The following is a 22,795-nucleotide window of genomic DNA, read 5'->3' as shown; positions in this document are numbered from 1 at the left end:
ACTTGGCAGCAAAGCCAGATCTCCATCTCCCTCTTGCACTGGCGCTTCCCCCATTTAGCCTAGTGCCCCGAAGGCATTTCTGCAGCTCTGGCAGCACCAGGGATCTTGCCATCGTCCTCTGAGCAAGCAGACGTGGCCACGCCGCTGCCCAGACTCTCCCTTAGCGATGCCCGCGGCGGGCTGGGGCGCGGATTAGAGGTCGGGTGCTCGCCTGGGTTTTCAAACCCATTCTCCCAGCACGTGCTGTCCTGGGGGAAAACATCACCCTCCGGGTTTCTGGATTCTTAGTAATCTGAGATAGGCACAAAGAAAGGAAAAAGTCATAAAAGTGGCGTCCCTTCCCCAGGCGTGCGCAACAGCAGACACAGAGAAGACATCAGCACAGCTCAGCACCAGCTTTTTATAACTTTATTTCCAGAGGTCTTGCGCAGAATGGCGCAGCGTGACGTCTGTCCCCGAGCCCCTGCGGGAGCTCTGCGGGGGCATTTACCAACGATTCCTGACCCCACGGCACCTCCGGCGCAGGGACCGCAGCGCACGGGGGTGAGCGGCCGCAGCCTCACGCCCCGGCTGGCCGGCGGTCCCCGGCGGTGCCGCTTCCCGGGCAGCGTCGTGGGGTCCCGCCAGCTGAGACCCCCCAGCCTGAGCCCGGCAGCAGCAGCAGCCCCAAAGCCGGGATCCACGGGCTGATGCCGGTGGTTACCAAAGACGCTGCAAAGGGAATTTGAGCTTAGGTTTCCCTAAGAGCCCACTGCCTGTTACCAGGGCAAGAGCTCCCAAACAAGTGCCACCGAAGCACCTACAATAAAGAGGCAAAGCTTCTTCAGTAGCGCTCGGCTCTCGGTGGCATGGCACCTCTGCCGAGCTGCGAGCTGACACCTTCAGAAAATCAGCTGCTGACTTTTCTTAAATCTTCTTTTAGAATTAGGGGGTGAGGCGGCGATGACAAAGGCGGTTTCTCCTCTGGATAGGCAGGAGAAACTCACGTTGCACGAGCACATGAGGGGACCCCCGTCCTGCTGGTGGCGGGGACCCACCCGACCCTGGGGAACGAAACACCACGGAGGAGAACCGCTCGGGGAGCACGCTGGATTTCAAGCAACCGCTGCTCGAGCGATGCCCATCCTTCCCGTGCCCAGCCCTTCCCTTGCACGCCGACTCCCTTCGCGAGCCGAAACCCCCCCGACGCTGGTGGACCCACGCCACCGGGCCATACGAGCGGGACGCGGGCGCCGCAGCCCACGTGCTGCAGGGTGACCAGGGAGCAACGCGACGTGGATCCCGGCAGAGCCACCCGCCCAGCCACCATCCTGCACCGAGCTGCTCCGGTTGGAAGCGCAGCGCTCCGCTGGGGGCTTTTTCACTTGAAAGCAACAGAAATGACCCAAAACGCTGCCGTGGTGGACATACGGGAGATTTCATCCTGGACACCTTCCCCCTTGCTACCCAAAGCGGCTTTTATTGTCGCGACCTAATGAAGTGCAGCCTTCACCTGGACAGACCCGTAAGTGGCTCCTCTCGGCGGCAATGAATACAAATACTTGACCTCATGAGCTGTGGGGCAGCAATTAGTTTAAGCAGGGGGTTTGTGTAACACTTCAAAAGTCTTAATCCGTGCGGTCAGCCCTGGCACAGTATTTGCCAGAACCTATTGAGTAGTCTTAATGAGTCTGCAAAGCAAGCTTTCAATACATTTTGGGTCGCTTCAGATGCTTTAAATGGCATAGTCTATATGGTATTGTGCGGCTTTAGAAAGGGCCGGGCTTTAAAAAAGTATAGCTCCCTTTCACAGGGCAGACAGAAACCATCTTTAGAGCCGGGACCCTTACCGTTTTGCATATCAATATGGCTGGGGCTGAATGCGGTCACTCAGCTGAGAAATAGGATCACTATCAGCGTTTCCAGGCTTTCACAGGCACTTGGGAAACTTTAAAGCCCTTCGAGGAGAATAATTTGGTCGAATGTCGTGGCTGGAAACAAAACCTAAACAAGCCGAGCGCAGTCCATCATGCGGAGCTGCCAGCGAGGCTTCAACAGGCTCCAGCTGCTGCGACATCCAGCCCCCGGCGGGTCGGCGGCCGGGGCCTTGCAGTCCTGGGGGGACGCGGCCGGGGGGACCCCGCGCTGGGCACGGGGTGCTGAGCCCCTCCCGGCAGCGGCCACGCGGCTCGGAGGGCTCCAGGGTCTTAACCGGCAGAAAACCAGTCCGGATTTCATCTCTTCTTGCTGTTCTTTTACCATGTCCCAGCTTCCTAACAGCGGCCACGAAGCCCCCGGGCTCTGGCACCACACCGGTGGCGCGGCCCCGGCACCGCTCACGCACGCCCGGCACGGACGGACACCACGATACCCCGCGCAGACACAGGCAGCCGTTTGCATCCGACATCACGTCCCCGCACACGTCACTTGTCCCAGCAGCCACCAGACGAGCCCAGGGGCTGAACATGGCCAACGCGCTCGACCTCAGCTACAGCCTGGAGCATCGCGACGGAAAATACCTGTCACCCCCGAGGGGCACAAAGGAGGTGCCAGCAGCCGGGACACAGGAGCGGGGAGAGCCGCGCAGGGCAAAGCATGACGTGCCAGTGCAAAACCACTCCGGAGGTGGGGTGAAAGGGGCCGGTGCCCGCGGTGCGTCCCAGGAGAAGCGGTACCTGCCGCCTCCATCACCCCCGGCCAGCAGCCGCGAGGAGGGGAGCGACAGCCGGCCTGGCGGGATGGTCAGCGTTGGGATGCGGCAGGAGGCACGAAACCGCAGCCAAGGCATATTTGCAAACAATGCAGGGCCTGAGGGCCCTTGAAAACACATAATTAGCTCATTAAAGAGACAAATACGAGTCACTAATAAGATATCAGATGTTAATTGCATGTTTTCCCCATCTTTAATTAAGCAAAACCTAGTCAATTTAGATTAAACTAATTCCCGCAGCCTCCCGTGATGGCCCTCTATGGCTGCGGGTTTGAAAATCCACCGAGAACAGAAAGGTCAGAGTTGGGGGCTTTTGTTTGCTGTGCTCGGGTGAATTCGGGGGAAGCAGGGATTTTTCATCCTCAGGCATAGAAATGCCCTGCTTTATCATCTGGGTTACTCAAAGAACACAAGAAGGTATGTGATGTGCAACTCCCTCGCCCTAACCCTGGACCTGGCATTTATTCAAAAACTGCTGCCATTAATTGTTTTTCTTAACTAGGGAATTCCTGCAGACTCTTTTCCGTCTGCAAAACATACCCCACGCTTGGGATCTGCTGCTCGGCCGGCCGCACCCGACGGCGGCCGCTGCCTGTGCCCAGCACCGGAATTTTGTTTAGCGAAACCCTCACTGGCCGCACACCCCGGAGACCGACTGATTTCCAAAGCTTTTATTGTGGATGGCAGAGCCGTCGTCCCCACGCACGCACGCACGCACACAGACGCACCCACCCACACGCTCACACGCTCGCCATCCAGGACGGTCACGGTTAATATAGATCAGTGAGATTTATATGGAAGAATATTTAATCTGGTCAGGGAGGGGAGAGGGGTCACCTGTGGTTTTATTTCTTAAATATTTCTCTCTACTCCAGCAGGGTCTGCTTCTCACCAGCAAAGGTCCGATATAAATTAGAGCGAAGGGAGGAGGTTGCTGGTGGGGCAGCCACGGGCGCCGCGGGACCACGGCAGCCGCCAGCATCCCCGGGCTGCCGTCCTGGCCCCGCACGCCGCTGGGCGAAGCAGGTCCCAGCACGGCGGCGTGCCCCGCGGGGGGCTCAGTCCCACCCGAAGTCCTGCCCTGTCATCTGATAAAACTTCATGTTGAAGGGTCTGTAAAACTCCCGCAGGCGCTGGACCACCTGCACGTCGATTTTGGGGTGCGGCCGCCCCTTGGATTTCCCCAGGCAGCGGGGCTTGCTGCCGCCCTCCGGCTTCTTCAGGCAGGGAAAGCCCTTGGTCTCATTAAAATAGAAATGTTTGTCCGTCACCACCCTCTTGAGACCCAGAAAGTCCTGGACACGGCCCATCTCCCCGGCCGGGTCGCTGACGAGCCTCTCGCCACTGACGAAGAGGAATTTGGAGAGGGGGAAGTACTGCAGCCAGTTGTCCAGGTGCTTGGCGTAGATCCCGATCCTCACCGCGCTCCAGCTTGTGTCGATCAGTCCCGTGCTGACGTTTTTGAAGGCCAGGGCCTGGAAGCTGGGGATGGCGGGGTTTTTGGAGAGCGTCTGCGTGTAGTCCGAGATGGCGCGGGTGACGGGGTTGCGCACCACCACGATCAGCTTCGTGTCCCGAGACATGTTGTAGATGCGCCGGGGAGCCTCCTTGGTGACGAAGTAGCTGGGGGTCTTCTCCATCGTGATCTGCCCCTCCAGCGTCCGCGGCATCAGGCTCCTGGGGAGAGAGGGACACGGTCAGGGCTCGAGGCGCGGCCGCTCCGACCTGATGCCGCGACGGGGGACGAGCGGGAGCAAGCCCCAAAACCCGGCCAGAAATGCCCAGAGGGGCCCCAACCGCCACCGCCTCCCTCCTTCCCCTCCTGCCAGCCAGGGACGCTGCCGTGGCACACCCCGCCGGTCACCTCCTCGGCTCCGAAAGCCCTCCTGGGAGCCCCTCTGCCCGGGTCCCTCCCTCCTGCTCGCCTCCTCCGCGCCAGCGGGATTCAGAGCTGGCGCCTGCCGCCTCGACACGCGCGTTTTGGGACAGGGCTGGTTTTCGTCGCAGCCTCCAGACGGGTTACGTGTCCTGGAGGTGCTGACTTGCCACGCAGGGTTGCAGGGAGGTAAATCTCATCACGGGGGCGTGCAGCCACGGGGGCGAAGCCCAAGCGGCGGCTGGGGATGGAGATGCCCACCCAGGCTCCCGCCCGCTCTGCCTCCGGACCGCAAGCAGTTAAGGGCAGAAAAAGACCGTTTCCTTTATTTTTTTAAAAAGGCAGAAAACCTCTCAGGGCCCAGCCGTTGCGCTGTGTAAAATTCACTGCCCTGATTGTTCCCTCGTGCCCTTTAATGAGGCATTAATTGCCGGAGAAATTACCCAGGCGCATCCCCTTACGAGAGCCAGGGGCTGCTGAACGGGGTCCCCCCCCGCCCCAGCGCAGGCACCTGCCCCGGAGCCCCTCAGGCCCCCCAGAGCCCGTCGTGTCCCCCTTCTTCTTGGGGGTGGACACGTCCCCGCTGCCCGTCCTGGCGGAGAGGAGACTTGGTTTGCGCAGCGGCAGAGCCCCCCGCGCGAGGCTCCCCGCGGTTGCGCTCGCTGGCAGACGGCGCCGGCGCCCCAGCCGCGTCCCCCCGGCTCGCTCCCACGGCACCCCGCGCGGGAGCCCTCGCCGATGGACCCCAGGCGGGCGCGGAGATGGAGCTCGCTCTTCATGGGGCTCGTCTGGGGTCGAAACGGCTTCATTTCCTCCGTGCTGCCGCAGCCGCGGTCCCCGCTCCTTCCGTCGTGTCGGGGGGACACGCACGCTCCCCCTCCCCGGCCACGCAGAACGCCGCAGCCTCTCGCTGAAAGCCCTGGGCTGGGAACTCATTCTGCCGGGAGCACAGCAGCGTTCCGCGCCGGCGCCGGGGGCTCGGCCCTGCCGCCCCCCGACCTGGGCGGCTGTCCCCGCGCCGGGTCTGGCTTCGCCGCGGGGAGGGCGCGCGAGGCTTTCGGAGCTTTGCTTAACGCCTTGGGAAAACCAAACCGCTTCGCCGAGTTCTTCTGAAGCAAAAACTACATTGTCCGTGCGCACGCGGGAACACAGGTAACACGTATGCAGCGCAAGCGTGTCCCGGCTTTTCCCAGCAGGTTCAGCGCTCAGTTAAGCGCGCTTAACCCAGCAGGCAAGCGGCGGTTTGCAGCCGGAAACGGAGGCACCGAGCGACGACGGGGCTGGTGGAGGAGCTGCTGCGTAGGCGCCTGCCTTCATCCAGCCGCCATCCTGGCACAAAATCACTTGTATGGGTCAGCAAACACACGGGGATCCAACCCGAGCTGCTCCACACCCAGAAGCATCCCAGGATGAGCTCCAGGGATCAGGAAGTCTCTTGGAAAGAGTACCGATACCCGAGTATTAGCTATGACGAGGGATAAAATAAAGAAAAAGAAAAAAAACAAGTCTAAGCGAGACATTTCGCTTAACTGAAGGGAGAGAGTTGGGACTGGACAGACTTTTTCCTGCAAGGACTTTCCCTTTCGCCCGAACTTGGAAGAATTCTGGTTTTAAAACTGGAGGTCCCCCCTGGGGTCTCCCCTGCCCCCCGGGGCTGCTGCAGCCCGTGTCCCTCGGGGCTCGCTGGAAAGGAGAGGAGCTTCCCCGCCTGCCCCACACGCCTCTCCTCGCTCACCCCCGCGGCGTTTTTAGCACGGCTTGTCGGAGGCCAAGCCGACCCACGCGAGGGCAGGGAGAGCTCCGGAACCCTGCTCGGGGGATCCCTGCGGGAACGCCGGCAGAGCAGGAGGATGAGGATGGAGCTTCCCGTCGGGCGGCGGCTGGGTCCCGCAGCGGGGCTGGCTCTTGGCAGCGGCACTTGGGGGCAGGACGGGGTGACTCAGGGATCCCGTCCCGCTGCTCGGCGCGGCGCGGCAGGCTGCGCCCGGCGGGGAGCGGGGTCCCACGGCGGGAGGGGACGGGCCACGCAGCAGCCGGGGCCGTGCTGCGGGGAAGCCAGGGCTCTGCCCAGCAGCATCTGTTCCTTATGTAATGGGAAAAGGCTTGAGGTTTTTGGGTTTTTTTCCCCTGGACGTAGGAAAGAACACTTTATTAAAAGCATTTGCGAGCGATGCTGGGCCCCGCACAACTCCCTCCCCCAAACAAGAGGCAAAAGACACTTGTGGCTTCCCCCCCCCCCCTTTTTTTTTTTTTTGGACAGTGCCAGCATTTTCGGAGCCGCTTCTCGTCCCCGGCGTCACTGCCCGGCAGCCCGGCCCCTCCGTCTGGCAGCAGCGGTGCCCGGGCGGGCAGGACGCCCTCCGGGGGTACACGCACCCTGCGGGCAGCAACGGGTGGTCTCCCCAACCTTTTCAGCACCTTTTCCCCCTCGCTCCAAATAACCCCGCTCACCAGAGGGGCCGACGGCCAGGGTTCCCGCTGGGAAGCGCCTTCCCAAACCAGCCTCACGCAGCTTCTCTGGGCGACTTGTCGAGGATTTCTGCCGCTCTGCGGCACTTTCCCGGAGGCTGCCGGGATTTCCGCGCAGCGAAACGGCTCCTTCCCGGCGCTGCTCACCCGCCCGAAACCCTCTCAGCAAACCTGGGCTTGAGACCTAAACCAGCCGCTCTCCTCGATGGGCGATAAGGTGTTTATTAGCAAACAGCGAACGCTTGGGATGACGTGACCTGAGAGCCTGGAGAGCCCGCGTTAAACCGAAACACCGCTTTTCTCAGCCTGCGCTCCCCAAACTGGCACCGATCGTGCCGAGCTCAGGAATTCAGGGCTGTGCTCAGCTTCCATAAAACGCGACGGTTTGGGTTGGCTGCAGTTGCCACCACGGTGTTCCCAAGGACGTAAACCGGAGAGGAAACCCGCCAGCTCCATCTGCGACAGCGATGCTCTCCCAGGGCCCTGACGCAGCGACCGCGAAGAACGACATGAGTCTGGGTGCCCCGGCAAAGGTTTTGCTAAAATATTTTAATAAAAGCCATTTTACACACCCCCGCTTCCTTTCTGCAGAGGGACAGCAAGGGCCATGCCGAGCCCCACAGCGCTGAGCCCATCCCGAAGGGGCGCGGGGACCCCCAGGACCCCGCTTACCACAGGCAGCCCAGGACACCCGCACCCAGCCGTACCAGCACCTTCCCCGCACTCATCCTGCCGACCAAGGGCTTCTCAGCACACAGGAATGGCACCAACTTTAATGAAAGCCAACCACACCATCCTAGGCTTAATTAAAATGTAATTAAAATTGAATTTTTAATAAAAGCCCATGCTGGGGCAGGGACTCCCAGCTCTGTTCGCACAGGTACCGCCGGAGCAGCGGCGAGCAGCTCCCGCGCCTGTGAGCTGCGACGGGGCGCAGAGACCTTCCCCTGGTCCCCCCACCGGGGACAGCAGGGGGGCAGTGACATCCCATGCAAAACGTCCCCAAAGCTGGTCCGTCAGAGCCGTACGCTCTGCAAGCCAGCACTTAACGCAGACCCTCGGAGGGTCCCCAGCACATCGACGGCTTTGCTTCTGACGGGAAGCGAAGGCGCACGACCCGCTGGGGGCTTCACGCCGCTGACGCGGTGTTAAACCCTCGATCCCTCACTCGGTTAAGGCAGAGCCGCCGCTGCCGGGGTCGGGCTGGCGGCGGAGGAGCTGGGTCCCAAGATCGTCCCGGGACCGCGCTGGGAACGGCAGCCTCCGAGCGGTTAATTGTGCAACACCTCTTCCTCAGCAGCTCGATCACTCCCAGCTACTTGCAAGATAATTACACTATTCCACATTTTCATTAACTTCCTAATACTTTCCCCTAAATTACCCCAGTTAATTATTGATAACCTCTGTCTCCCTCCAGATCTGGCTTAAACTGGCAAAGAGCAGACCAGGCTTCTCTTATGCTCCACTTCAGTGTGAGCACTGGAAACTTTAATTAAATTTTCAGCTAATTCTTATTGACCTTAAGAGGACGCCTTGGGAATGCTAAGCATCGCCTACAGGTACGTGACACTGCAACGAGGGAGCGCCTCGGCAGCCTTGGAGGGAATTTGTATTTTAAGAGGAGTCCACGTGCCCAGGAGGAAGGATAAAACTCTTTTACCTTTCTCTTAAGCCGAGAAATTTCAATTTTTAGTACGTAGTAGAACAACCGCCATTTGAGAGGCAGCAGAGATGGGATTTCCTATGCAGAGGTGTTCAACACGTGAAACTGATAACGTTTAAAGCAAATAGCAAAATCACGGAGAGGGGTGGACGATGCCACCGTCTACTTCAGAGCCTCCCGGGAGCCGTTTCACTGATCCTTTCACCAAGTTTTCCTTTCCACCCCCCCAGCGACCCATCCCCACGCTCCTCTCACCCTCCGAGCCGCGGTCGCCGGTCGCTGTGCGATCGCCGCTGCGCCACCTCGGGCTCGGCACGGCGGCCAGCCGCGACCGCCCGGGGCCGCGCTGCCCAGCCGCCACGGGCTGAGCCCGCGCGCTCACGCCCGTAGCGTCCGCTGCTCGCTCCCGGCCGAGGTGCGTTTCCGAGGGCCGCTGGACCCCTCCGGGATGTTGCCTCTATTATAGTCAATGGGAAATGGCAGATTATGGCCGCGCTCCCGGGGGCCCTCGTTTAGATCAATTACCTCCTCTCTTGAGGTAGCAAGGTGCAGTAACCTACAGCCCTGATAAAAACGCAGAAAGCTGCATTAAATACAGATTAACAGGCTGGTCATCAAAGCAGACTTCAAAAAACCTGGGCTGACATCACTGTCCAGGGTTAATTGGCGCACGACTCCTGGGCTGCGGGACGGTTTTGCTGCAGTCGAAGCAGCACTCCTCCCGCGACCACGCTCCCGGCGGCAAGGAACGGGCACGCCGCCGGAGGAGAACCTCGCTGATAGCCAAGTCCCCAGCCCGAGAGCATCCCCGCCGGCCGCGTCACGTGCGGGGCAGGCTCTGCCCACAACTCATCCCCCCCCCCCCCCAAAAAACCCCGCCAGGCAGTATCTTTGGCACGGACACAGGTCCGACCCGTGCCAGGAACGTGAAGGGAGGCCCCGAAACCCCTGATAAACTGCAGACGTGGGTGGTGGGTGCAGTCTGGATCAGGTCACGCAGGTTCTATATTATGACCAAAAGTGGAAGAGAAAAGGCGGGGGGGGGAAGTCGCTCTCCATTATTATTAAAAAAATCAAGCACTGACCAAAAAAAAGCCCCCGACAAAAGCAAGCGAAAGGCAAGGGGATTTCTGCCGGAGGGGACATGGTTGAGAGCTTCCCGCAGCGCCAAAGAAAATGCCGCTTTCGAGGCGACAAGATGGGCGATGGGATGACGTGGGGGACAAAACCGGCCAGGACAGCTCAGCTTAGCGCCGGTGGCGGCTCCGCTCGCCCGCCCCAGCCTTGTCCGGGCAGGGGCACCCAGTTCCAGGGGACCTCCTCTCTCAAAGGCAGGGTGACAGGCTGCCCGGGACCGGGTTCAATGGGGGACAGAACCCTTTTTGTGTAAATGTAAAACAGTTTGGAACCGGGAGAGGGGGACAAGGCTTGGGACAGATTTATCCTCTCCCAGCAGACACCCGGTACCACCCGGATCTGCATATGAATCGCCCCGACAGGCTTATCTCACCCGGCCGGACAAGGCTGCCTTTGTGGCCACACGGCACCTATGAAGTTGTTAAACTGGAACCAGTTACGTAGGCTTTCAGATACTGGCCTTTTCCTTCAAGGCAGCTCAAACAGCAGCACCTTTGCTGGGAAGCAGGGTGGGAGAAAGCAGCGGGGTGGGGGGGTGGGATGCCGGGAGGGATGCATCCAGCCTCGTGTCCCTGCTCTACCACGGAGGCTCCGGCTGCCGGGGAGCATGCCGGACCCCCATTCCCCAAAGCGGGGTGGGGGGCACGCGTGGGCAGCCGTGCTTCCCCCCCCCAGGCCCCTCCATCACCTCCTCGTCCCGGAGGAAGCACCGGGGCATCTGTTGAACCTCAGCGCAAGGCACGGGAGGTTGAACGGAAGGTTGAACCCGCCATCAAGCCGCCCGGGAGCAAATTAGGCCATGTTCCCTTTTTATCCCTAATTACTGTAATCTTCCCCCTCTCCATCCCCGCTGCCCTTTCAGTCCGGCAGCGGGTCCTGCCAGCACCTCCCCAAGCAGGCAGAGCCCCCGGGCGCTCTCCACCCCAGGCCTGCCTCCATTATTTTTGATTCTTTCACCGATGCAAAAATGTGCAAATGAGGCCACGGCTTCCCGATCAGGCCTGGCCGGGAGCTAATTGGCTTTAAGCAGGGAAGCCTGGATATGCTAATGGCGGCAGTAACAAGCCCGGGATGCGCCCGGAAGGGGAGCCAAGCCCCCGGCTCAGCGACTCGCAGACACGTCAATTAACAACAAGGAAGATAATTTATTAATGCTGCTTTGCACACCCCCTGCCCTTCGCTCCTAATTACAGTTTGATACGCGAAACACCGCGGAGGTTTGCCCGGTCCTGCTCCCAGCTGGAGCATCCCTGCACAGCCCCGAGCATCTCCCCCCGCCCCGGGCAGCCTCTCGCCGGGGCCATAGCCCAGGACCGCGACTGGAGGGAGGGTCTCCAGCCAACGCAAAGGACCCCACGGCTCTCCCACCACCAGACCACGGGGGACGGGGTCCCTGGGCTGGGCTTCGGCCGGGTCAGGCTGCAGAAGAGGCTCAGAAGAGGCGGGAGATGCGATGGGCTGGGTGGTGCCCCCGGCCGGGGCTGCTCCTCGTGGGTCCAGGCCCCCGCAGACCCTTCCCGAGGGGCTCCCTCGCCAGCTGCAGAGCCTGGCTGCTTCCTCCGGTGACGGGCGTGGGCTGCAAGGCAGGAGGGAGGCAGCAGCGGGGTCTGTCGGGGGGCTCCGGGAAGGGCCGCGAGCCCGGGAGTTTTCAGTTTGGCTTTCTGACCTATTCAGCGTCAAGATCTGGGGGATGTGGAGAAGCCCATGAGCACTTCTAACAGCGCGCTGCTTTCGCAAGCCACGCGACACCCCGTTACTATCCCCGCTAAGAACTGGGGCCATTTGGGAAACCGTGGCTGCTTTGTCCACCTACCCAAAGCTCCGGGCAGCCCAAGCCCGCAGCCCTGGCAGGAAAGCGAGAAAAAGGCCGTTCCCTGCCCACCGCCGCGGGGCAGCTGCGGCCCCGCGCGCCCGCGCAGGCGCAGCCGCGCTCCCCTCCGCCGCCCGGCATTTGCATCGCGACCGTGCTGGTGTTTACGGCTGGGGTTTGCAATTATGAGCAGCTCAAGGCCCTGAAGGTTTTTTTTTCTTTGCACGCTTATTCCAGCGGGGTTGTTAGGGCCAAAGGGCTCCTGGTGAACGCACAGAACGGCGTACGATCAGGAAGAGGAGAAACCGGAGCTACCGAGGGTGCAGCATCCGTGGGATTCGGAGACGGTCCCTCCTCGCCCCTCTCCGCTGTGGAGCTTCGATGCACGGCGTCACCCCAAAAGCGCAGAGCAGCCGAACCCCCCGCTGACAGCGGGACCCCGTCACAGCCAGCACCGCGCAGGTCCCCCCGCTCTTGCTGAAGGTGGTGCCCCTCGGCCCAGGGCCCCCCGCGACTCGTGCTCGGGGACATTTGCCACCTCCGGAGCGCAGCCAGAGACGGAGCTGCCTGAGCCCTCGGCTGCGGGAGCGGGACCTGAAGCAAAACCAACCTCGTGTTCCCAGGAGCAATATTTCACTTGCAACAAGCAAAGGTGTGTTTTGAACAACCGTCAGTGAAAAAGCAGCTGAACTCGCTGCTTGGCTTAAGATAGGTGAGAAACAGAATAGCTACACGAATACTCTCACCCCCCTGCCCCGCTCTGGGGAGACCCCCCCGCAGTGCTGCGTCCAGCTCCGGAGCCCTCGGCACAGCAGAGACACGGACCTGCTGGAGCAGGGCCAGAGGAGGCCCCAGCGATGCTCCGAGGGCTGGAACAGCTCTGCTGGGAGGACAGGCTGGGAGAGCTGGGGGGGCTCAGCCTGGAGCAGAGAAGGCTCCGGGGAGACCTTCCTGCAGCTGCCAGGGCTGAGAGGGGCTGGTAAGAGATGGGGACGGACTTTGTAGCAGCGCCTGTAGCGACAGGACAAGGGGTAACGGTTTTAAACTAAAAGAGCGCAGATTCAGACTAGACGTAAGGAAGAAATGTTTCCCAATGAGGGTGATGAACCCCTGGCCCAGGTTGCCCAGAGCGGTGGTGGATGCCCCATCCCTGGGAACACCCCAGGTCAGGCTGGACGGGGCTCTGAGCACCCTGCTCTGGCTGGGGATGTCCCTGCTCACGGCAGGGGGGCTGGATCAGATGACCTTTAAGGCCCCTTCCAACCCAAAGATTCTACGATTCCATGAATCCCCCAAACCCCTACAGAAAGCGTGGGCTGGCAGTACCCCGCCTTGGTGGGATGCCGGGCTGGGGGATGCCGGGCTGGGGCCGGTGGCAGGCGAGGGCCGGGCTGCCGCGGGCGCGCACAGCCCTCTCCGTCCCTCTGGAACGAAGCGCGGCTGCGCGGCCGCAATTAGAAATCCTCTTCTCGCCGCTTGCTCCCCGGTGCCCCTTTGATTCGCGAGTCGCGGCGGCCCCGGGGGCGCGGGGACAGCCTGTGGCAGGTGTCTTGCCTGTGACCCGGGTCAGCCGAGGGCTCTGATCTCCAAATGACCCTTCCCGGCAGTGAATACGTACCCGCGCTCAAACAGCTTGCAGATGAAGGAGCAACAGACTGGAGATGATTTATTCAGGAATTAAAGGTTCAGTACCCCTTTTAAAGGCTGCGCCTCAGCACTGTCAGCCTTCATTGCACACAATTAAAGGGGGGAGCTGCGCCGGGCCGCCGCCACCCTCCTCCCTTCCAGGGGAATGAAATCAAACAAAACCAAACACCCCCCCCCAAGCCCCGGTCCGGACCCGCCAGCGTACGGCTGGGGCCCCTGCAGGAGAACTTGCAAACTCGGTGCACAAGTGGCCCTGAGCTCCAGCCCGGGAAGCCGCTCCGGCTCCGTCCTCTGGCAGGGACCGGCTCTGCCCGGGATGGAGGGATGCAGATGCCCGGGTTTTGCCCCCGCTTGCAGGAGGGGGTGCTCGGGGTCGGGGGCTCTGCTCGGCCCTGGTGCCATCTGTGCCAAGCCCGTTCCCGCAGCCGGGGCTCGGCGAGATGCTCCTGCAGCCCTGGACCGGGGGGGATTTATGCCTCCTCCTGTTTGTGCCTCCGGAGCGAGACCCAGCCCCTGCAGCCCGACCCGAGCCCCTCGGCCAGCTCAGCGCCTTCAGGCTCCGCACAGGGAAGGCGCCGGTCGCCTGTAAGCTCTCACCAGCATAATTCAAACACAGGCTTGAATTCGCCCCTCACACCTGAGAGGGGGGATAAGGATAAAAATTGGCATCGTCGGAATGAATTTTTTTTCCCTTCCGAGCAGTGAGAACTGATGTGGTGGTTTGGCTGCAGGGGGGGAGCGTCGCTCGCGGGCGCGAGCAGCAGGAATTCAATGAAAAGCTTCCTTCCTCATATAAAAGAAAAGGAAGAAATCTGCTGGCAGCAGTGGCTGCTGATAATCTCTTTCCAAGGCAGTAAATTTTCCTGCAGCTACCCCAGCGAGTAATCCGGCAGATTATTACACCTTTCAGCAGCATCAGCTTTTTAAATACGCTCTCCCCTCGCCATGCATCTTGTGTTTTATGACCTGACTTGCTGTCTGAGCACAGGGAAACACAAATTATGCTCTTCTGCAACCAGAGCACAGGCACCGGTGACAAATTTTCTACCTCTGGTAACTGGGATCCTTGGGCACTGCAATAAATAAGGAAAATTTGCTCTTAAAGCTGCATGGGGCTGCCAGGCTGGGGGCTCTACAGCACGACAGGCTGGGGAGGGGAAGGGACCCCCCGTCTGCTGCTCCGGGCGAGCACCCCGCTAACCCAGCAACGGCAACGCCGTGCCGAGAAGGCACACGCCGCTTGTACGGGCATGACACGATTAACACATACTTATATACTTCCAACGGCCAGCTATTTTTTACGGACCAGTTGGAGCACTCCGGGCAGGCAGCATACTTCTGGCAGGCTGTTCAGATGCAAAATTTATTGCGGTTTAAAAAAATAGAAAAAAAGTCCTTGCCATCACTGTAAGTACATCTAAGGTCTTTATTTACAATTACAAATAAAAAATACACATATCGGTTTTCACTAAATTATTCTCTTCGGGCTTATCGTTCCTGGTTTCCTACCTAGACCAGCGAGAGCACGGGAAGGACATAAAAAACGCACAAAAACTTTTTTTTTTCAGGTTTAAAGTTATGTAGCCAGCGGAAATGGGAATTCCTCCACTTCCCTTTGCCTGCATGGGCAAAAGGAAAACAACTCTAGTTAAAAAGCAGTTCCTAAACGAGAAACGAGAAAGCACAAAGGCATCAAGACCGGTTGTCCCGCGGCGCTGCGCTCCCGGGTCACGGCACGAGCGGTGCAGCACCCGTCCCTCCGACTGCCTCCTCCCCGACCCTGGCGACTCCGTCTCACCCCACGCAGCCAAGCGGCGGCTGGATCCTGTCTGGATGCTCCGGGGGCGGAAAAGCCGTGGCCACGCCGCGCACCAAGCGCCGCAGCCGCGCTCGCCTCCGCGCCGGCAGCTCCTCGGGCACAGGGGTTTCCCCGCGCAGCCTCCGGGCAATGGATCCCAAGGATCTGTGTGCCCATGAGTGGTTTTCTCTCCCACGGCTGCACCCCACGCACGGCACAGCAGCGTCTGCTGCTTTTGTGAGGGGATGGGGAAAAAAAAAAAGAGTTCTCGGTAATTTTGCAGTTGCCTGCAGGGCCTTGGGCTGCCGCGCCACAGAGCCGCAATACTCGAATTTGAGGCAAAATCCCTCGATATTTCGAGTGCATCCATCCCCCCGCGGCCATGCGGTGCCACGTCCTGGGGGACAGTGGCTGCAGGTGGTCCCAGCCCAGCGCCAGCCCAAGCCACAAGCTCTCAGCTAATTAGCTCAGAGTAATTAGCCAGGGCGCAGTGCCTGCGGCAGGACCTGCACCGCCCTCCACGGGGACGGGTCCCTGGGATCCCTCCTTGCCTCGGTCACGGGGTGCCGGCGAGGGGCACCCCGGCAGCCCTGCCCGGCCCTGGGGCGGGCACGCGGGCAGGACCCCCACACCGGACACGCCGGTCCCAGCCCGGCCGCAGGTGCGGGAGCAGCGGGACCCCGCGCGAGGGAGGAAGAAAGGAGGAATCCACACATGTCTGCCAGAGCGAGACCTTCCCGCTGGCCGGCGAATTGACAGCGTCTTTGATTTGATTAGCAGATGCTGACGAGGCATCGAGACAAGTCCCCAGAGCCATGAATAATTTCAGTGTATTTGTGTTTATTTGATCTCAGTATGGGGCTGGCCCCACCACCTTGCCCAGCCCCGGCCCGGACCCTCGCAGAGCGATGGGGAAGGGGCTGCCGGGCCCTCCAGATGGCCGCTCCGAGGCCACCACTGGCAGGGCTGGCTGTCCCCCTCCGGAGCGTGCTCCAGGGAGGAGAGAGCCCTTTGCCGTGCGCTTCTCCGTCCTGCATCCTCACCTCCTGCACAGCCTTCCCACCGGGCTGGGGGTGAGGAAGGGATCCCCCCGCCGCAGCTTTCAGGGAAAAGAAAAGATCCCCCCAGCCTCACAACTTTTAACATAACTCATTCCAGCATTTTCAACTCTTTTTTTGACCTTTCCTCCTCCTTTAAGTGGACAAAAATGAGAACTTTGCACGTGCTGGTTCCTGGACCAGAGCTGGGATCGGAAGCCATGTTCCTTGCTGGCATCACCAAGGGTTGGGTGCTCTTTAGAAAGTACTTAATGCATTTCAGAGCAATGAATTGGCCATAAACTCCCACGGTCCAACACACAAACCCACCAGAAGTTACCTCTGAATCAGCGCACGCAAACACTGCACCAAGTATCGGGTCTCCCCCGTGAACGAGGGGCAGTCAGGGGGAAGGGAGAGCTGGCCCGGGCTCCAAACTGGACAACCAGCAGAAAATGCCCCTGGCAGAAGAAATCAAGAAAAACTCCCTCCCTGTGAGGCCCCTGGGACGCTCAGCTCCTCTGCCCCAGCACCACGGGGCACACGGACCCGGCCATGAGGGGTCTGAGCCCAGGGCGAGAGCTGAGGTTCCTCTCGTGGCTCCTCCCGGGGTGGCTTTGGGAGAAGACGAGGCAGGACCGTGCTCAGCAGGCACGGCCCTTGCCATGATGCTGCCGGGGGTCCTGCGTCTCCCTGACTGAGGACCCCGGAGGTAAATCAATCAGTAGAAGCTACGCACACAGTCCCTGTTTTAAACCAAGCAAATTCAACTGCTTTAACAAAAGCAATTCTAATGTAATTCTCCTGCCCACAGCGCCTTCCCCATCCGGTGTGAAATTGCGCTGGTTGGATCTGATGACTTAGAAATCAAAGATGCCCCGAGCGAGGCCGTCAGCGTAACGCCTCTCCCATCACCGCATGCCGTTGCAGCACGCGGCGAGTCCGCCGGCCACATCTCAGGGAGGCTTCTGCAAAAACGCTTTCCCAGTCTGGCTCTCCCCTGCTGAACAAGCACCGAGTCCTGCTTGAAGCTTCAGCTTCAAACTAACCACGTTCTGACACGCATCCAAAACTGTCTCATTTCTACCTAAGAAAACATAAATCAGCCCTCGCTCATGAACCGGAGCCAGGTCTGAGGTCTGCAACCAAGCCACGGGGATCCATCAGCACAGCTTCCAGTGACAGTTTTAAGCTCTCTTGGCCAGATCCACAAAGGTATTTGGGAACCTAACGCTCGCCGAAATCGCCGGGGACTGCGCACCTCAATCCTCCCGCGAGTGGGACACCCCGCTCCTCCGGAGGAGGAGGACCGAGCCAGTGCCTCGCTCTGCCCCGGCTCCCCGACGCCCCAGCCCCGCTCTGAGCAAGCGCCGGCTTCCAGAAACATCCCGGAGCCATGCACGAGCTGCAGGGCTCGGCCCGGGGGAGGAAAAGCGGCACGTTGGTGCAATTACAAGGTTCAGACGAACCTCCACGGGTGCCCGGGCCGGGTGCAGCCGCTGGCAGATGAGCGGCACCCTCTGCGGCACCAGCTCCCGGCTGGCGCGCAGGGACCCTGGGGGGCTGCCGGGGGCGCGGGGCAGGGAGCGGCTGTCCCGCAGGCGCGCGGCCCCGGGAGCTGCTGCAGGCGTGGGCAGGGGGGCTGCCTGCGGAGGGAGGACGGGGAGGCAGCGACGCGGCGGCTGCGCGCAGGCAGGAGGGGCAGAAATGTGCTGAGGCAGCAGCGCCGTGACCGGAGACCCTCCGGGTCCCCAGCGGCGGCCGGGCCGGGGCAGGATCCGGCCGTTCCCGTCTCCCCAGCGCCGCTGTAATGCCTTTGACAGCTCACGCAGGGGGTCACTGGGCCGCTGCCCGCCTTGGCTCTGGCAGGAGGCACGGCTGCGCGCTGCCCGCATGCTGCCTGACGGCCTGGAGCGGGCAGCAGCCCTGCAGAGCAGCAGGTTACCCCCAGGTTCACCCGTCCGAAGGCGACGATTACCCCCAGCCCCTCGAGACCGCTGCCTGCAAGGAGGCAGGGACAGAGCAGGGTTGCCCAGCCCTCCTCCTCGCCACCTTGCCCGGCCGAGCGGGACCAGGGAGCCGTAACCGCGGCTGAAAGGAGAGAGGTTTCACCCTGCAGCTGGAGAGCAAAGCCCAGACGGTGCCCAACAGCCCCCGGGCAAACGCAGACCGTGCCCTTGCCTCCCCCTTCCCCGGAGCGGAGGCTGTGGCAGCCTCCGTCAGCCCAAACCCCTGCGTCCCCCCAGCTCGTGCGGCGGTGCCGCAGTTTGCCCCCTCTCTCCCTGGCTTCGGGGGTCAAGGGGGAAAATTTCAACTTAAAACCCCCTCGTAATGGTCGCCATCTCTGCACCCGGCCGGTGCCCCCCCGAGCGGCTCCCGGCTCTCCGCAAAGCACGTGCTACGTCTGCTCCAGCTCACGACGGCTCCAAGCCGGAGGAGCTCGCCTGCCCTCCCCGCCTCCGCCAACGACAGAAAACAGAAATACGGTTTGTTTGGTGTTTGTCTCGGGTCGAATGTTGTCTTGCTGTTCTTGTTGGGATGGAAAATGCATCCAGTTTTCCACAGAAATAAAAAAAGATTCCCCATCTGTGTCAAATTTGTAATACAGCCTGGGGGAAGATGGGAAACAAATTTAGCTCTTTTTTTTTTGCTATCAGGAAAAACCCCGTTTCCTGGCGAAGAGCAGAGCCAAGCTTCGCCCCAGAGCGCGGCGGCGATGTGAGCCACCACGGCTCCCGCAGCCCGCGCTGCTCCGTGCCATCCCGTCCCGTGGCACAGGCAGGGAGGGACATCCCGCAGCATCTGCCAGGAACGCCGGCAGGAGCCGGGCAAAGGGAACTGGGAGAGGAGCCCCCGACGCGCAGCCCGGGGCCCCGGCGCGGCTGCCAAATGGTTATGCTCCCTGACAACCTGCTCAGCCACCTCCATGCGTGTGTGGGACTTCTGTCCCCGATCTGCGGCCCATCACATGGGAGCTAATAACTGTTTCCTCCACAGATAAGGGAGAATCCTCAGAAATCCAGCCAAGCCCGGACAACAAGGCTTCGGGATGCTGGGGATGCTGCTGGGCGCCCAGCGGGGCGGCAGCCCGTCCTCCCCCTCCCCATGCACGGCGGTTCAGCTGGTCCCCAGGCGAAGGAAATCCCCCGCCGAGGAGGGAGACGTGGGTGGATTACGCACTTTGCTGCAAAAAAAAAAAAAAAAAAAAAGGCAAAAAGCTGTTTCTCCAGCTCTAGAGAAAGGGGCCACAGAGGCACCGGGAAGGCTCAGAGGATACGGGGGTTTCTCCAGCCCCGCGCCCAGGCTGAGCCGTTGGCGGCCTCCCGCTTCCCATCGCCCGCGCTGGGTGAGCCCGAGGTGCCCGGGCGGAGATGGAGGGGCTCCATCCGCAGCCCGGTGGGTTCGGGTCTCTCACCCTGGCGTCGGTGCTCCTCCCCTCCCTCCCTCCCTCCAGCAGGAACAACTGCGAATTTTCTAATGAAACATTTCTTCACTGGAAAAGCATCAGTTTGTGGCAATCGGAGCTGTTTGTGGGACAGGACTGGATTTTGATTATTTTTAGCCTGGCTTCCTAAGGAAATGTGGCTTAAGCAATCACACGGTCTGTCTGCCTGTCCGCCCAGCTGTCTGCCCGTCTTCCCCCAGCACGTCTGATCCCACTGGCCGATTCCAGCCAGATTTGATGGAGGACAAGGATCAAAAATAGGAAGTTTGCACATTTCCATGAAAAGCTGCGGCCAAGCAGCAGCCGGGACCTCAACTGCTGCCCTCAGCTCCGGGCAATGCAACTCCAGCACAGCCCAAAAGCCAGCAGCCCCGTCCACACCAGCTTTGTTGGGCTTCAGGCTCCCCAGGTCCCACTCAGTACCAGGGTATTTGGGCGGCCGGCGTTGCAGAGGAAGGAGAAAATACGCTCCTTGCAACTAAAACTCATTTGCAGAACTTGGAAAGACTCTCAATAATCTTCCCATTAAGCAGCTCCCCAGGCAGAGGCACCTTTGGCAGGCGTCCCTGCCCACCACACCAGGCAGAGCTGCGCTCACGGGCAGCAAAGTCCTTCCTGGAGCCCGGGGCCAGACTCTGCCAGGTCCTGGGCATCAGTTAGTAACAGCAGCCAGGTCAGATGTCCCAAGGGTCACAGTCCTGAGCCCACACCGCAGGGTAACGGCAGCCTGCGGGGACAGCCCGCTGCTGGTTTGTCCCCAAATTGCCTTTTTCATAAGGAATAAAAAAAAAAGAGCAAGAGTCCCAGCACGCCCCAGCCCCACGGCGTTAGCGTGTCTCGCTGCCGCAGCCTCTCTTCCCAATCGGAAAAAGACCCTCGGGTCGGGCAAAACGCCGCGTCCGCAGCGGGCAGGGCAGAGCAGGAGGGGCTCGCGCAGCCCTGGCAAAGCAGGGCAGAGAAGCCGCAGCAAAGAAAGGGCATTTCTGCAAAGCTCGGGGCTTCGGAAAGAGGGAAGAGGAATTCAAAAGCTACATTATTTGCTCCCAAGTTATTATGTGTCATCGTATATATTCGAGACAGTCTTAAGCCCTCAGAAGCTGCTGGCCAGCAGCGCGGCGGAGGTTGAAGCGTGGAGGCTGGCAGAAGCAGAAAGCTGCTCTTCATTGTGCGCCGGTAGAGGAGGGGAGTAAATCTTGCACTGCCTTTTCCACTAATGCAGCAACGATAATACGTACTTAATTTAGTTTGTGCTTAATTTAATTTGTGCTAAAAGTCATCGACTTTTACACGCTTCCAGGAAGCGCGAGGTTGATTTTCATTTCTACATTTGAAAACTGGGAAGTCAATGACCAGCCAAGGCGGTGCTCCCCCCGAGAGCTGTGCCAGCTGTGCCAGCTGTGCCAGCATGCTGCCACCTCCGCGGCTGGCGGCCGAGCCCCCCGGGCGTTGCCCAGCCCTCGGCAGCGGCGGAGCGAGGGGCACCCAGACCTTCAGCCCCTCTCCCCCGCGAGCCGCCGCTCCTGCTGCTCACAGCAAACCCAGCAATGCCGCCATCGGCGAGCGTGGTCCAAACCAGGGCCGGGCATCAGAGACCGCAGGGCTGCTCCCCCGGGCCCTGCCCGCCGCCCCGTGTTTGCCGAGGCGGCAGGACCGCAGGAGCTTCTGCCCCGTAGGGATGCTGGCGGCTCCCTCGGGCTGCCCCGGTGAAGCCGGACAGGACCCGGCCTCACTTTCATAAGAGCAGCGACTCCTCGGGAGGCCGAGACCACCGCGCCGCTGCCGAGACCACCGCGGTGGGGTGGGAGGAAATGCTTGTCTGCCCTCAAGCCGCGTTTTGCTGTGGGAGTGGGAGCCTGGGGCTGTAAACGCCGGCAGCTCCCGGCCGCTGCTCCTCCAAAAGCGACAGGCCCCTGAGCGCTGCTGCCCCTCATCCCTGGGGACGGGTTTAGGACAAGAAGCACAGGCAGCCCCACAGAGTTACGGCGGCTGACCCTTTGACGTGGGCTCTGTCACGTCTCGTAATATGGATGAGCTCGTACTGAGGCTGCCTATGTGGATTCTCTGGTGTCTAATAACGTGGCTGTGCTCCAGGTGCAGCCCCTCCTGGGAGGGCATCTCCCTGGGACGGGACCAGCAGGGTGCCTCGTGCATCCCCCTTCCCTGCCCTCAGCTGTTTCCTCACAGTCTGTAGGTTTTGCCCCTAAATTTATCAGCGGTGGAATGTTTCCATAAGCACCAGAGGCCCTCCCACCTCAGAGTCCGGCAGAGCGGGAGGGAGCGAGGCACAGCAAGTGATTCTGCAGTGGCAGAGACCAAGGCTGCCTGGGACTGGCACTGTATCCTCTGTGCCGCCTCCAGAAACAAAGCACAACTCCCAGGAGAGGTGAGAACCCAACTCATTTTTTAAATCCAGCTCTCTTTTTTAACCCAGCTCATTTTTCCCCCCGAGGCACCAGCAGCAGGACAGGCTGGTGGCCACCTTGGCCACCTCCATTACAGACCCACAGGCCAATTGCTGCAGCACAAAACGCTTGGTCCAAAGGGAGGCAGACCCAGCTGCGGTATGTGGGAGGACCACGGCCACCCATGCTCTGGAGACAGGAGAAAGCGAGAACCATGTTCCCACGGGCTCCTCGCTCCCCCAGAGCCCAGCACGGACACTGGCGTATCCACTTACACAGCACTGGGAACAGTTTGGTGTAGCTGGGGGAGAAGGAAAGCAGTAATTCCACCAGCCAGGAGCTTGAATCTATTCTTCATCCCCTACAGCGTCACCGCGTTAGCATCCTTAACTAGACACTTCGATATCTGGCTGCTGACGGGTGATGATGGATGGCAGCACGCAGCTAGACGGACAGATCGATCCCCGCAGTCCTGGCAGCTGCCCCTGACAACCCAGCCCGAGGCGGGGAGCGGCCGGGGGCTTTACAAGGGCTGGGGTCCACTGCGGAGGTCTGGACGGCGTGTTTGGGCTGCAGAGCCTGAGGACACGCAGAGCTAAGCCCACACCAGGGCTCATAACCAGCAAGACAGGCTGTATTTAAAGGACTAGTAACAGGAAGGTTTGCAGCAGCTGATGGACCTGCAGTGAAAAGCTTCTCGAGCAGCCGCTGGTAAGGAAAAGCACCGGAGACCACAGCCATGGCCGCAGTAAGAACAGCAGTGCGATTTGGGCTGTTTGCTAATACCCAGCCTAAGAAATCGTCAACAAACGGCAGTCATGG

General features: G+C 60.7%; 1 protein-coding gene across 1 annotated transcript in view; it reads right to left on the bottom strand.

The window, feature by feature from the left end:
• Positions 1-3,747: 3,747 nt before the first annotated feature.
• Positions 3,748-22,795, bottom strand: part of HS3ST6 (heparan sulfate-glucosamine 3-sulfotransferase 6) — a gene marked incomplete at its 3' end in the record, with an annotated part of 41,810 nt that continues 22,762 nt past the window's right edge. The window contains exon 2 of the mRNA XM_082006512.1: positions 3,748-4,366. Coding sequence (XP_081862638.1) covers positions 3,748-4,366 — 619 coding nt within the window. The remainder of the gene's footprint in view (positions 4,367-22,795) is intronic.

This window comes from Phaethon aethereus, assembly GCF_964289735.1.
Source record: "Phaethon aethereus genome assembly, chromosome: 15".
In the NCBI taxonomy this organism is placed as follows: Eukaryota; Metazoa; Chordata; class Aves; order Phaethontiformes; family Phaethontidae; genus Phaethon; species Phaethon aethereus.
This window is presented reverse-complemented; position numbering and strand designations above follow the sequence as displayed.